Source organism: Hipposideros armiger, unplaced genomic scaffold, assembly GCF_001890085.2.
Source record: "Hipposideros armiger isolate ML-2016 unplaced genomic scaffold, ASM189008v1 scaffold_854, whole genome shotgun sequence".
Taxonomy (NCBI): Eukaryota; Metazoa; Chordata; class Mammalia; order Chiroptera; family Hipposideridae; genus Hipposideros; species Hipposideros armiger.
The window spans coordinates 346432-360550 of NW_017732204.1; the positions used below are offsets into that span (position 1 = coordinate 346432).

The window sequence follows — 14119 nt, forward strand, 5'->3', positions numbered from 1 at the left end:
CACTTTGACACTTTGTTTCAGGGTCGTGTTGGTACACCCATTTTTCATCACCAGTGATAATACGGCTTGCCTCTCCAAAAGGTCTTGGCAAACTTCGACTCTCCTTTGCTTTTGGGACCATTTTTGTACACACCTTTCTCATGCCAAGATTTTCTGTTAAGATTTTCCTGCTTTTCTGTCGATGTTTACTTGGCCTGCTGTGCTTCTCACAGTCAGCTGATGATTTTGGAGCACAATTCAACAGATTTTTGCAATGTTTTCATCAGTTCTGCTTGTTACTGGCTGCCCTGACCTCTCTTCATCAGTGATGCGTTCTCTCTCCTCAGAATAACATTTAATCCATTTGTACACTGCCGTTTTCTTCATGGCATTATCCCCATCAACTTGGACTAACATGTCCCTGATTTCACTTCCACTCTTGCCAAGTTTAACAAATTTAATGTTTGTTCATTGCTCTAATTCAAGCTCAGACATTCTCGCGATGACACACAAAAACACACAATAATGAACGCCACTCAGCAACACGCCACCACACGTTGACATGAACACAGCTGTGAGACACTGATATACCAAAGTTATGAAACCTTACTGAGCTGTTTGTACAGTGCTGCCAACGTAAGCGCATGGTGGCAAGTTCAAGAACATAACTGTCAGAACCTGTACAACCCAGCCAGATACAGAAAGGCTTTCCAGTGATACATATAATAAAACTAAATTAAAAATATGGATGAATACTTGGGAGACCACTTCATGGACAGTGTAGATGCCTGACCACTGCACTGTACACCTGAAGCTGAAGCTGACTAATACTGAATGTCAACTATAATTTAATATATATAGTCCCAGGATGTGAAGTACAGCGTAAGGAATAACGTCAATGGAATTGTAACAGCTATGTATAATATCAGAAGGGTAGTAGATTGGGGGAGGGGAATTATTACTTTGTGAGGGGTGTGTCTAACTATTACATTGTTTTCTACACCTGAAACTGAAATCACAAATAAAAAAATAAAAATAACCCTAAGTATAAATATTATTTTTTAACGTGCAAGTAATTTTATGCAGGCACCATGAATTCCTATAAAAGGATTAATAATGAAAAAAAATTAAAAAATAAAAATGTGGGTGAATAAAAATGAAATAACATCAGTATAGAAAAACCATGATAATTCTACTATATAAAAATATGCAGCCTACAATTAAAGCAAAACTAAAATCATTAAAATTGCTGTCTAATTGAAGTATGTGTGTTAAGTATTCAGTATATCTTTTAGATTTTCAGATCAGTTTATAAGTCCATATAAAAACCTTTACCATAGTAGTGCTAGGTAAATGTTTGACAAAAATGTATGATGCTTCAGTTTATAGTAAAACATAACTACTTAAACATACAAGGGTATGACAATTAAGTTCACGAACTTGTTGCAATGATTTTGCTAACCTTTTTTGATATGAGAGGGATTATTTATCATGAATTTATCCTGAACAGTTAACCAAGTTTATTATTTGGAAGTGCTGAAAAGGCTGTGTGAAAAATTAGATGATCTGAACTTTTTGCCAACAATTCATGGCTCTTGCATCATGACAGTGCACCAGCTCACACAGCACTGTCTAGGAAGGAGTTTTTAGCCAATAAACAAATAATTGTATTGGAACACCCTCCCTACTCACCTGATCCGGGCCCAGTGACTTCTTTCTTTACCCAAAGATAAAGGAAATATTGAAAGGAAGACACTTTGATGACATTCAGGACATCAGGGGTAATATGACAGTTCTGATGGCCATTATAGAAAAAGAGTTCCAAAACTGCTTTGAAGGGTGGACTAGGCACTGGCATTGGTGAATAGCTTCCCAAGGGGAATACTTCAAAGGTGACTGCAGTGATATTCAGCAATGAGATATGTAGCACTTTTTCTAGGATGAGTTTGTGAACTTAATTGTCACACCTCGTATATTAAATATAGTTTAGTTATTTTAGAAATCTAACCTTTATTTAAAAGCTGGTGATTCATTATAACTTTCAGAAAACACATTGCAATATCCTTATGCTACTACTAGAGTATCCCACAGCACATGATCAAAACAGAAACACACATGACCATCTTGTACCAAATCTAGAATTAAAATGTAATCTTTCCTAATCATCTCCTTAAAGAAAACTGATGCAAGGATGACAGAGGCAGAAGAGTGACTCGGAGCTGTGCCTACTGCAACGATTCTTGTTTTGTAATGTTGGAATCATTTCTAGAATATGCCACTTTCATGTACACTGATATAGAAAGTCTTAGTAAAATCAAATTATTTCGAATACTTTTTTCAGCACTGAAGGGTTACTTAGCCTTTGCTAAGTAACATGAAGTCAGGCTGACCACATGGACGTGGACTGCTAAACCCTAATGCTACCTGGGTGTGAAAGCAAGCACCTTTGAATAACAGCTTTTTTTTCTCGGCTACCTCTTTGTAAATTTGCTCCAAGTCTCTCAGATTTCTTCTAATTTACGATATATTCAGCCATTTCCTCTAACCACTAAATTTTTCTTCTGTAGCTCAAGCAGCTCTTAAAATCCCCCTTTCTTCTAAGAAGTTCCCCTTGACTTGTTGGAACATTAGTCTTTGAACCGCCTTGTTTGAGTATGAGGTTTATGTGCCTGCCCTCCATTCTCTGAGGCATAGAGCACTTATCTGTTTCTATTTTGCTTACATTTTATTATCCGCCGTTTTTTATGTGCTTCCCTGAACTATGTCACTGGTGGAGGGATAGCAGAAAGCATGCTCGTTCTGCTGGGAGGAAGAACTGGCAGTACCTAAGGAGCGATGAAGCCAGACAACCTTGAGTTGACACAGATCCTGCCCTTGCCAGCCTTGTAGTCTTAGAGAAGTCGCTAACTGTTCTTCAAGGTGATTGCCTCACCTGGGAAATGTACATAACACCACCGAGCTCACAAGGTTTTCATAAGGTTGTTGGGAGCGCTACGGAAGGTAATTCATGCTCGGCATGTGGGAAGGCCTCGGCCACCTGATAAAGGCTTTCTGGCAATGGTTAGACAAACGTAAGGTAAATTGGGATATAAGCATTTACTCTGAGTGCTAAAATTAGATCTATAAAAAGTTACACAGCTGATAAAAATATTGAAATAAAGATGCTTAGGGGAAATGTCAACTAAATTACATCTGACACTGAAGAAGACACATTCTTTTTTTTGCTTTTTCTTTTTGTTTTCAGGGGAGAGCGCGAACGCAGTCCCCCACTACCACAAATTATGCAGTCGAGTTTCCCACATTTGGGGAAATCGCAGGGGTCAGCACATCCGGAGTGCAATGAATAAGCCTCGTCCTGGGAAAACCACCTTCGTGATCATGGTATCTCCCCTGCCAGGTAAGTATGAGAAGACACATTCTTGGCTGAATGCTCCATACTAGATATTTAAAATAACACAAATAGGATTGCATTTTTGTAATTTAATTTGTGGTCATATTAGAGACAATGGTTAACATGCTTAGGAGAGACAATATTCCGTGTATTTTTTAGTAAGCGTTATCAAGCACATTTGTAAAAGATTAAACTTTCACTCCCAGAGACTATGACTTCCCTTGTACATCAAATGAACAAACACAACACTGACTCATTTCAAATAATGGATACTGTATATGGTTATACTGTATCTAAAATTACATGTACTACTAAAGATTAATTTCAGCATTAAAAACAGGGGATTCTGTGACACCCACAGAAAAATTTGAAAACCTGGACAAGCAGACTAAAATAGAGAATCACTTAGTTTTCTAAAGCAAATAGTACGATGAAGTTAGGTGGGGGAAGCCGACTTTGAAAGACCTCACCACGACCTGAACAAACGGCCATGCTTCATCGACAGCTCCTACTACTGCATAGTGACCAAGGAGCGCCTTTGCATCTTTAGAAAACATGGACTCTGCCAGGGCAGCCTTCGCTCAGCAACCGAGAGGTTAAGAAGTGAAGAGAAAAGGGACTGCCAGAGGGGAAGGAGCAGACTGCCTGGGCCTGGGGGTTCTTTAGGACCGTGCAGCTGTGCCTGACAGTCCTTACTAGCATCCAAGCTTCATCACATGGGGCAAGGGGCCTATGGGACAGGCAACCAGCCACGTGAAGGGACACTTCAAATTAAGAGTGGTGAGACAACCAAAAAACGCTACACTGAAAAGATGCTTTATGTTTAGAACTGTGAAAATTAAAAATTAGACAGCAAAATGCAAAGATAACTTATGGACATCTGGATCACAAATAATCTACCCTAAATATTACATTTCTTAATGCAGATCACAAATTTTTCTAAAAATCTACTTGAATTAGGAGTTAGAGCAATTTGTATGAAATAAAGTTTTTAAGTACAGCTCAGGAGAGTTAAAGCTCCAAGGATGTCTAAATATAACTTTTCAATTCTCTTCTTATGTCTGTCCATGTGCCTTGGAAGCTGCTGACACTAAAGTTCTAATAAATGAGACACTGAAAAATGCTTTAGTATACATCACAGGCCATCTCAAAAACACTCTCTGAAAAAAGTAAGTCTTCTTGCGGCATTTACCATGAAACAGTTAAGAAAAAAATGTATATATTTAAAGTATTTTAAAGTCATACAGACATAATGTAATAAAATTGACAAGACAAACACTGCTTGGGCATTTCAAATAAAGCTATTTTGGTTGAAATAAAACATATACCAACATCTAAGCTACCAATTCAGGGGGAAAAAGAGAGAGAGAGAGAGAGAGAGAGAGAGAGAGAGAGAGAGAAATCACAAACCCAAAGGTTTCTATACAGATCCTTGGAGGGCACTTAAGAAAGTAACTTTATTCACTCGTTATCTTCGGACTGCCCTGATTTTGGAGGGATTATGTTTTCATCACGGTTGAAGCAGCAGCTTGGAAACAGGTGAGCTGCAGGTGCATGCCACTCTTGAACTTGTTCAACAGCTCCTCCAGCAACCTGCAGGGCAGAGAGGGTTTTACCACCTGACAGGATGAAGGCTGTCCAGCAATGTAAGAAAACACACCAGGGAGCCAACTGCCTGGTTTCAGCTTCTGCTTGCTGAAAAAAATTATTTATCTATAGATTCTTAACTCAATAACAGAAATAAGTTGATCAAAGAAGCTAGTCAAAGATATATATTTTTACGTTTACATATAAAAATCTCTGTCCTGTTCCTTTCCCCAGAATTAATAAGATTCCTCCCTCAAACAGACTATTTGCACCTGTACTTTTCCTTAATTCACCATTTAAACATCTACGTACACTACAATGTACTCTTTTTGGTGTACAGTTCTATGTATCTTAACAGCCTAACACCCCACGATTGCGATGCAGAACAGGTCTGTTCTCTTGTGCTGCCCCTTCCAGCCACCTTTCCCTTCACTCCACCCACCCCTGCGCAGCTATTTGTCTGTTCTCTGTTCCTCCTATTTTGGAACTTTTTCTTGAATAAATATTGGCGAGTGGTGAATTACACACCAGAAGAATCAAGGTTAGTTCTAACTCCACTGGGCAAATCATTCTACTACTTGGTAACTCAGTTTGTTTCCTTAACTGGTCTGATATATTAATTGAATTTTAGGGCCAGAAGTGTTCTTATATTCATCTGGTTCAGATGAAGCTACCAAGGAGTGGGCTTATTGGTACCTGGGGTCAAGAGATTAATTCATGGTTTAACAATGTGCAATACCAGAACACAGTTCCAACAGTCTCCACCCAGGACTATATCAAAGGTCTGTCATTCTTGATCCCCCCCAAAAGCACTAGCCTTTTGTGCCATGTTCCACACGTTAAAAGTCATAGTTTTTATCATATTATCTTAAAGAAACAAACAGGGCTTCGAATCATTTCAGATAGAGCCTGATGGCTAGGGAGAGAAGGAAGACGGGAGACAGGCAGGGGTGCGGCGTGGGCACTGCCTGCACAGTCCTTGGCTTGCCCGCTTAGGGACATCCAGCAGGAGTGGTCGCCCGTTCCCCCAGCGCAGCCCAGGTCTTTGCATGATGCCTCCCCACCATTAGCCGGCCCCATGTGCTCTCTCTGCCTCGACACTCACCCGGGCTCCATCACAGAGCCCAACACACTGCATCTTTCCTGCAGGTTAAGAACACATCACTATTTGTTTACGGACTGATTTGTGTACGACCAGCCAAATGCAAAGGTGGGTGGCCTTCAGTTACAGCCAGTGAAGGAGCAGAGATCTGCACGTTTCTGCTGCCTCGGCAGAGGGTAGGCTGGGCGTTCATGAATGTGCTGGCCTAGGTTTTGTCTCAGGTCAGAATTTCCTATTATATGAATAGCAAACTTTAAATTCAGTCTGAGACAATCAATATAGTATTAGTGAAACATACGCAACTTTATTATGTCTTATGTACAAATCTATTCTTAACACTTTATGTTATATAGAGCACAAAATATACATTGCTAGGCTACTCAAAGGAAAAAAAATCATTGAGCGCTGCATTTTACTATACTGTCCTCTCCTACATTTCTTTAAGTATTGTCTTCTTTAAAATTTAAGATAGTAATATAGTTTACTGAGTCAAAATAAGCTTTCTTATGTTTTCTATACTAGTCATGTAAAACAAGAAAAGAACTAATTTCTAAGTTGTTATAAATCCAGAAGAAAACTTTCACCTTCCTCTGTCATTCGGGAGGCAAGCGAGGCGCGGCTAACGTAATGCGTACCGTTAAAGGCTTATTACGCACCGCTCTTTCTTAAATCCAAATCCTGATTTATAAAGAGAGCACTTTTAGGGAACAAATCTTGTAACCAACAGCATACAGAGCTTACTTTTTATCTGCTCCACTGGAAAGCTGAGGCAGGGCTTCCAAAGCCTGTTTAAAACTCGACCTAGGACACAAACACCGACATTTAAGTTGAAACATTTCATGTTTCTAAGGCGAATTAAAGGGCATAATTACAAATTCTTAAGCATATTTTAAATATAAAGAACCCAGTGAAGCATGCAGAAATATGAGAAGTAAAAGTGAAAAACAATAAAAAAAGTAAAAGTGAGGGCAGAGTTACCAGACAGGGGCTTTTGTAGGAGGGTCAAAAAAGGGGAGAAACTAACTTTTATAAAAGGATGCTGCTCATGATAGATGAGAGCGTCACGTGGACGTTTAATTTTTTAAAAAAAGTCTTTATTTTCAAAACAAAACTGAACTATAGATAAAGCAACTGGCAAGATCTTGTCAAAGATGACACGAATGGGGACATTTATAGTATTGACAGGCCCAAGGCTGACTTATAATCAATATCTCATAACTGAACACAATTTTTACAGAATGTAACTATTATTATATTTTAAATTTATAGGATCATGGAGCGGTGTATATACATATATTTAACATTCAACATTATTTCACTTCATGAAGAAGGGAAAAGAGAAAAAATTTAAAACCAATTTGGTATATTTAACTTTTTAAAGTAGAAAGTACCAGAAAAATTACTGAATCAAATGAAAAGCATTTTAGGAGAGATTATTTGGTAATAATTTGTACCATTCACTAAGAAACAGTTTTTAACTTCCCTCTCTTTTTTTTTCACAAATGGTTGACTAAGGTGAAGAAATAAATGTAACTATTCATGACTTTAGAGTGGTCTTTGAGTTTGTATTCTAAAACTGTCCTCATCGGTACTCCAGGAAATATACTTCTGAGTGGTGCTTCTCCGACGAGGACAGGCGTCCCAGCAGCATGGAGACTGCAGGCCCAGTGCAGTTACGGGGGCCAATACTGGGGGCGTCAGCTGTTCCAGGTGGGGAGGGTACATTACGGCTTTAGGCACACTCAGCCCCTTCTCAACATGAAGTTGGCTCTCCTCTTTCCTGATGTCGAGGGAAGTATCTCATATAATCTCCATGATAGTCTTATTTCTTGCAAACCTCTTCTTGATTAACCAAAACAAATGTGACGCTATTATTCTTTATTTTTACATTATCACAATCATGAGGAAGATGATACTACCTAATATTTGTAGTGTGACAACAGTTTAGAAGGTCACCTGACATATTTTCTCATTTAATTTCTCCAAAATTTTGCCTAGAAAGAATTTTCTTCCTTTGATAATGAGGAACTTAGGCTATGAAAGGTCAAGTTAGTGAGAACACACAGGAACTTACACAAGGCATGCATACATATCAAATATTCACTGAGTGCTTTTTTTTTTCATGTGGTATTTAGCACTTTGTGCAGAAAAACAATGATTGGGAAAAGTTGAGGTTAAGTAGTTAACATGGGAGCCATAATGAACAGGAATAAAAAGCTAACTTTCTTTGTTAGGAAAAAAATTTAAGAAGTCATTCAGTTGTAATGATGACAGTAAGAATGATGGCATAAGCCATGTTATGAAAAGATGGGAATGAATGAATAAGTATATTGTACAAAATGTCCTTAAACATTTTTTTGTATACTACTTGGCTTCTCAGTATAACCCAGTATTCCCTAGGTAATATTGCCAGTAAACAATTTTGTAAAAGCAAGCAGTCTAGTTAGTGCTTTTTCAGTTCACCTACTGATATTTCAATGATAGGAAATCCTGACTTTCATTCAAAACAGCTAAAAATTATCATCAAATTTCCACTACAAAATTTTGCAGAGAAACCACAAGGCTTCCTCTTATGCTGGTATTCACAATGCTTGAACTGTCCTTCAAAATCTGCTATGAATAGATTAAGACTCAGTTCTTACTCTCTGCCTCTTTAAAGAATGCAATGCTCTGCTACATCACTTATGAGACTAAGATTTCTCATACCTTATGGAACGAAAACACAAAATTATATTAAACCTTTTCCCTTTATATTATGCTACAAAGAACTAGACTTAGGAGTCTGTGGACACTTTTTAACTGAAAAATTGATCAATCAAATATAAACTTTATCACATCACAAAATCACAAGCATTCATCCTGCTCAGCTGTCTTTACTAAGGATTTTAGTGAATCCTTAGTGTCACCAGCATTTCTGACGAAGTACAGGACAAGTCACACAGCACCTCACCTGCTCTCGGGCGTCAGGTAAGCAGCCACAGTGTCCCTCAAAGCACAGATTTCAAGCCTTGCCTAAGATGAGAAAAGGACAATATGACAACAGGGAACTGTGACAATGATCAAACAGAAACAAGTGGTGAGGGAGATAGAGTCCAGCCTGCTCCCTGCAGGCACCGTGTTACCAGAATACTACAGGCACACAGTTACCTCCATCTCCATCCAAAGAATTGGCTGTGACAGGATTTCCTCTTACCAAGAATAATGTACAATCAAGTATGGGTGTGTGAAGGCAGAAAGCTAGATATCTAGCTATAAAAGGAATAGATATAAAAAGCTACATATATCTAGCTAACACAAGGATTTCCCAGGATCCTGTATTTACTATCTAATCAGTCATTTTTCTTTTAGTATGCTTGTGAGAGAAAGGGAAGTCTGAAACACTGTCCCTGAATCGTTCCCCTCCTTCACAGATTTAAAGAAGTGGGCTGGCTTACTTCCTTACACCTATGCCCTCTCAGTCATACTGACTTTAATCTTAAAAGCTGAGCTAAATCTCTACAGAGTCAATGCAATGCCTATTAAAATCACAGATGGCTCTTTGTTTTTAACCAAAATTAACAAGCTGATCCTAAATACACAAAACAATCTTGGAAAAGAATAACAGAGATGGAGAAATTCACACTTCTTAATATCGAAACTTACTACAAAGCTACAATAATTAAGACAGTGTAATACTTGTATACGGACAGACATACTAGGTCAACAGGGTAGGGTTGAGTGTCCAGAAACAAACCCTTATATTTATGATCAACTGATTTTTGACAAGGGTTTTGAGACCATTCAATGGGACAAGAAAAGTCTCTTCAGCAACTGATGTTGGGACAACTGGATATCCACGTGCAAAAGATTGAAGTCATATCTCCTCCTTAACACAAAAGTTAACTCAAAATAGGCCTAAATATAAGTAATAAAACTATAAAGCACTTAGAATAAAACAGGAGTAAATCTTTGTAATGTTGGGCTTGGCAAACCTTCTTAGAAATGACATCAAAGTAAAAACAGATAAACTGGACTTCATCAGAATTAAAAAATTCTGTGCTTAAAAGAAAACCATCAAAAAAGTGAAAAGCCAACCCACAAAATAACCCACTTCCCACACACGAGGATGGCTATAATCTATGGCACAGACAGTAAAATGTATTGGCAAGGCTGTAGAGGAACTGGAATCTTCGTACATTGCTGGTGGGGAAGTAAAATGGTGTAGCCATTTAAAAATAGTCTGGCAGTTCATCAAAAGATTAAACAGAGTAACCACATGACCTCGCAATTCCACTTGCAGGTATGTAACTATGAGAAATGAAAACATATATCCACAAAATCTTGTAATGAAATGTTCACAGAGGCATTCTTCATATTAGCCAGAAGTGGAAACAACCAAATAATCATCAAACGATGACTGAATAAATAAAATGTGGTATATTTATACAATGGAATATTGTTCAGCCATAAAAAGGAATGAAGAGCTGCTACATGTTACAACATGGATGAACCTTGCAAACATTATGTTAAGTGACTAAAAGCCATATCTGTATGATTCTGTTTATATGAGATTTTCAGAATATGCAAATCATACAGACAGAAAGCAGACTGGTGCTTGTATATTGCTGGGGAGGAGAGCTGAGAGGAAAATAGAGAGTGACTGCTAATGAGTCTCGGGTTTCTTTCTGGGGCGATGCAATGTTCTAAAATTGACTGTGGTGACTGATGACTGCACAACTTTGTGAAAACAGTAAAAATAGTCACTGAATGGTACACTTTTTATCTTGCAGATACACTGTATGGTATATGAATTATATCTACATAAAACATTTACAACAAAAAAGCTAACCTAAAGCTTATACTTCTTTGCAAGCTTGAAGAAGTGTGACTTTACATACAGATCAGTGTTCCCCAGAGTTCTAGAAGAGCCTCTGATGAGAAAGCCCACATCCTTCACCTTTGACTCAGGTACCCATAGTGTGGGTGATGCTTAGGAGACTATTTAAAAGAAACAGCCCTTGTTCTCCAGGAGTGCATAGAATGTAAAAACAATGATTAAAAAAAAAAAGGCTAGTTGTTTAAATTAGAGTTAATTAGAAATTCTGTAACCAATCTAGATAAAAGCTGATTTATGTAAGGACAGTATATTCTGTGAAACTTTTATATTTGAAAAGCAATTGTTCAGTTTCATTTATCAGTGCTTTAGAAGCCTTAAAAATAGTTTGTAACTAGAAAGCATATGTATGAAATTTAGCTTTATTGTTTATACTCTAGTTTATGTAAAAGACATACATATAAGAAAAATATCAAAGAAAAAAAATAACGCGAAATGTGTAGTTAAATATTTTAGAAGGGTTAAATAAATCACTGTAAAACTAATCTCATATAGAAATTTTATTCAAACAAAGTGATAAGGTGTTTTAATTAACCTATGAATTATGCCAGTTATAAAAATTGTGATTGTTATATAATATACAAAAAAAAATGTATGCTAGAAAGTGTCATGCTAAAAGATCAGCTAAAATCACCAAACTGTCACTCTACACCTCTCTAAACTGGCTCTTAGAAAAGTCCTGAAGATTAATGCATTGGCCTTTTATGAAAATGACTATTAAAAAGATTAACCTGTAGTCCTTCTCAGAGTTATTGCTCAAAAGAAGGACGTTGAAAACAGTTATTTTTAATGGAAAAGGGAAAAGAGGGGTGTTTACACTCATTTGAACTTTTTCAAAATAGAAACATGCCTACTCAGTTCCTAGCATGTATCAAAATATTAGAGGCTGAAACAGTTATGGTGCCCAGTGGTCTCCTGGACATGTGTACAGCCAAGTCTTTCCCTAATATTGTCGATACATTCTTGGAAACTGTGACTTTAAGTGAAACGCCGTATAATTAAACCAATTTTACCACAGGCTAATTGCTAGAAACAAATGTTAAGCTTCAATGGCATATTTCTGGTCATAAAAAACACCAAAATTATATGTAAAGACCCCAAACACTTCTAAGGTGAAACACTGAAATAGCTGTGAGCTATACATACATTTAAGAAAGATTACTAAAAACAAGTAAGATGATTCTTTTCCACCCCACTTATCCCAGTGCAGGGACCTAGTTGGCCGGAGCCCATCCTCGCAGTTCAGGGTACAGGCGGGCCCCACCCTGGACAGGACGCCTTCCATCGCAGGGTCACTCACACACACCTACCCTCACTCAGACGGGGACAGTGCAACATTTGCACATCTTTGGGATGTGGAAGGAAACCAGCGGACACAGAGGAAACCTTCGCAGACGTGAGGAGAACGTGCAAACCCAAACAGACAGTGGCCCCAGCTGGGAATTGACTTTTTTTTTTTCTTATCAACATTATAATGAAATGACGTTGAATAAAACAATGTTATTTGAGGACCTGCTGTATTTGGAAAAAGTTCTCTAGCTGATTCTGATCTCTCTTCCTAGCTTCTTCCTGCAAGCTTTAAGACAAATTTTGCCATAAGGTAAATGGGTTGCAGAGGTAATCTGCAGGGAGGGGAGATTTTTGTTATAATTTCAAAATTGTTTACTATTATTATTATTATTAGTTTCAGGTATACAAAACAATGTAATAGACATTTATAACCCTCACAAAGTGATACCCCCCTCCCCCAATCTACTACCCCTCTGACATCGTATATAGCTGATACAGCTCCACTGACTCTATTCCCTGTGCTGTACTCCATATCCTGTGACTATATATGTATTAAATTACAGTTGACATTCAATATTATTCAGCTTCAGGTATACACTAGTGGTCAGGCATCTACACCATCCATGAAATGATCTCCCTAATAAGACAAGTATCCATCGGGTACCCTACAAAATCTTTACATTATTAATTATATTTCCCAAACTGTCTTTCGTATCCCTGTGGCAATCCTGTGGTTACCAATTTGTGCTTTCTAATCACCTTACCTTCTCCCTCATCTCCGCCCCACCTCCCAAAATTGCCTAGGCCCACTGTAGGTACTGCAACCTCCTTTTTAATTAATCTTCAATATCATACCATTTATGCTACTGCTTTCCTATAATATTGGGTTGTCAGAAAAGTCATGACGTATTTTTCTGTTTTTCGTTGCATAAATGCGTCATGACTTTTCCGACAACCCAACAAAACTACTATAAAATCATGACCTTTCAACTTTAACTATATCAAAAGTCTGATAAATCAAATTTTTAGAGAAAATTCATGACAACTGGAAATATATTAGTTTTGTAACAGATTTTCACCTAACTTACCAGATTAACAAGTACTCTCCATTCCTTTTGCTTTCCAATATTTTTGTATGAAGATTTTCAAATGTATAGAGACTTTGAAAGAATTTTACAGGGAACACCTATATACCCATTACACTGTATTATTAACATTTACTAGTATTTCATATATCTATCAAACTGTCAATCCATCATATTGTTTTGATGTACTCCACCATACATCATTAACTAGAGCAGACTGTTTAGGCGGACAACTTATCTGAGTCTCCATCGACCTGGCTAACACCGTTGGCCCCACCCTGGTGATTCCCTGAGACCCTGCCACACTCAACTTTTGGGCATGCCCAAGCCATTCCCAGTAGCTTTGCCATACAAATGGCCTGTTTTTGTTCATGCTATGGACTTTCCTAAAATATTTCAAAGGTGCACAAACCAAATAAGCAGCATCTGGCTTCGATAAGCCCCATACTTCTTACTGAATAGTCCCATCCCTGGCATTCGCAGCAGCCAGACTTGGTTCGCAGCTTAGCCTCCCCAGGCACCTCCAACCCCAGTTCAGGTGGTGGCCATCTGCAGATTGCTTTGTGGCTCATACCATGTGGCCCTGGTTGAACTGGGCCTGTGGTGGGGCCCTTCCTAGGACACCCTGGGGTTGCCATTCTAGGTGGCCAGCTTCAAACAAAGCCTCAGCACCATCAGCAGCCTCCATGAATTACACACCTAACGGGCAGACTGGACAGGCACCCAAGCTCTGCTAAAGTGAATCCTGCTCCGCAGGGCCAGCCCCTGCAGGACAGCTCCTCCACTGTAGTCATGACCAGTCCTCACAACCA

At 38.3% G+C, this 14119-nt stretch overlaps 1 protein-coding gene across 1 annotated transcript in view; it reads right to left on the reverse strand.

Moving 5' to 3' along the window:
* Positions 1-3223: 3223 nt before the first annotated feature.
* EXOC2 (exocyst complex component 2) overlaps positions 3224-14119 on the reverse strand; it is a 285694-nt gene continuing 274798 nt past the window's right edge. The window contains 3 exon segments of the mRNA XM_019629429.1: positions 3224-4963; positions 6801-6860; positions 9010-9071. Of these exon segments, the coding sequence (XP_019484974.1) occupies positions 4870-4963; positions 6801-6860; positions 9010-9071 (216 nt within the window). The 3' untranslated portion in view covers positions 3224-4869.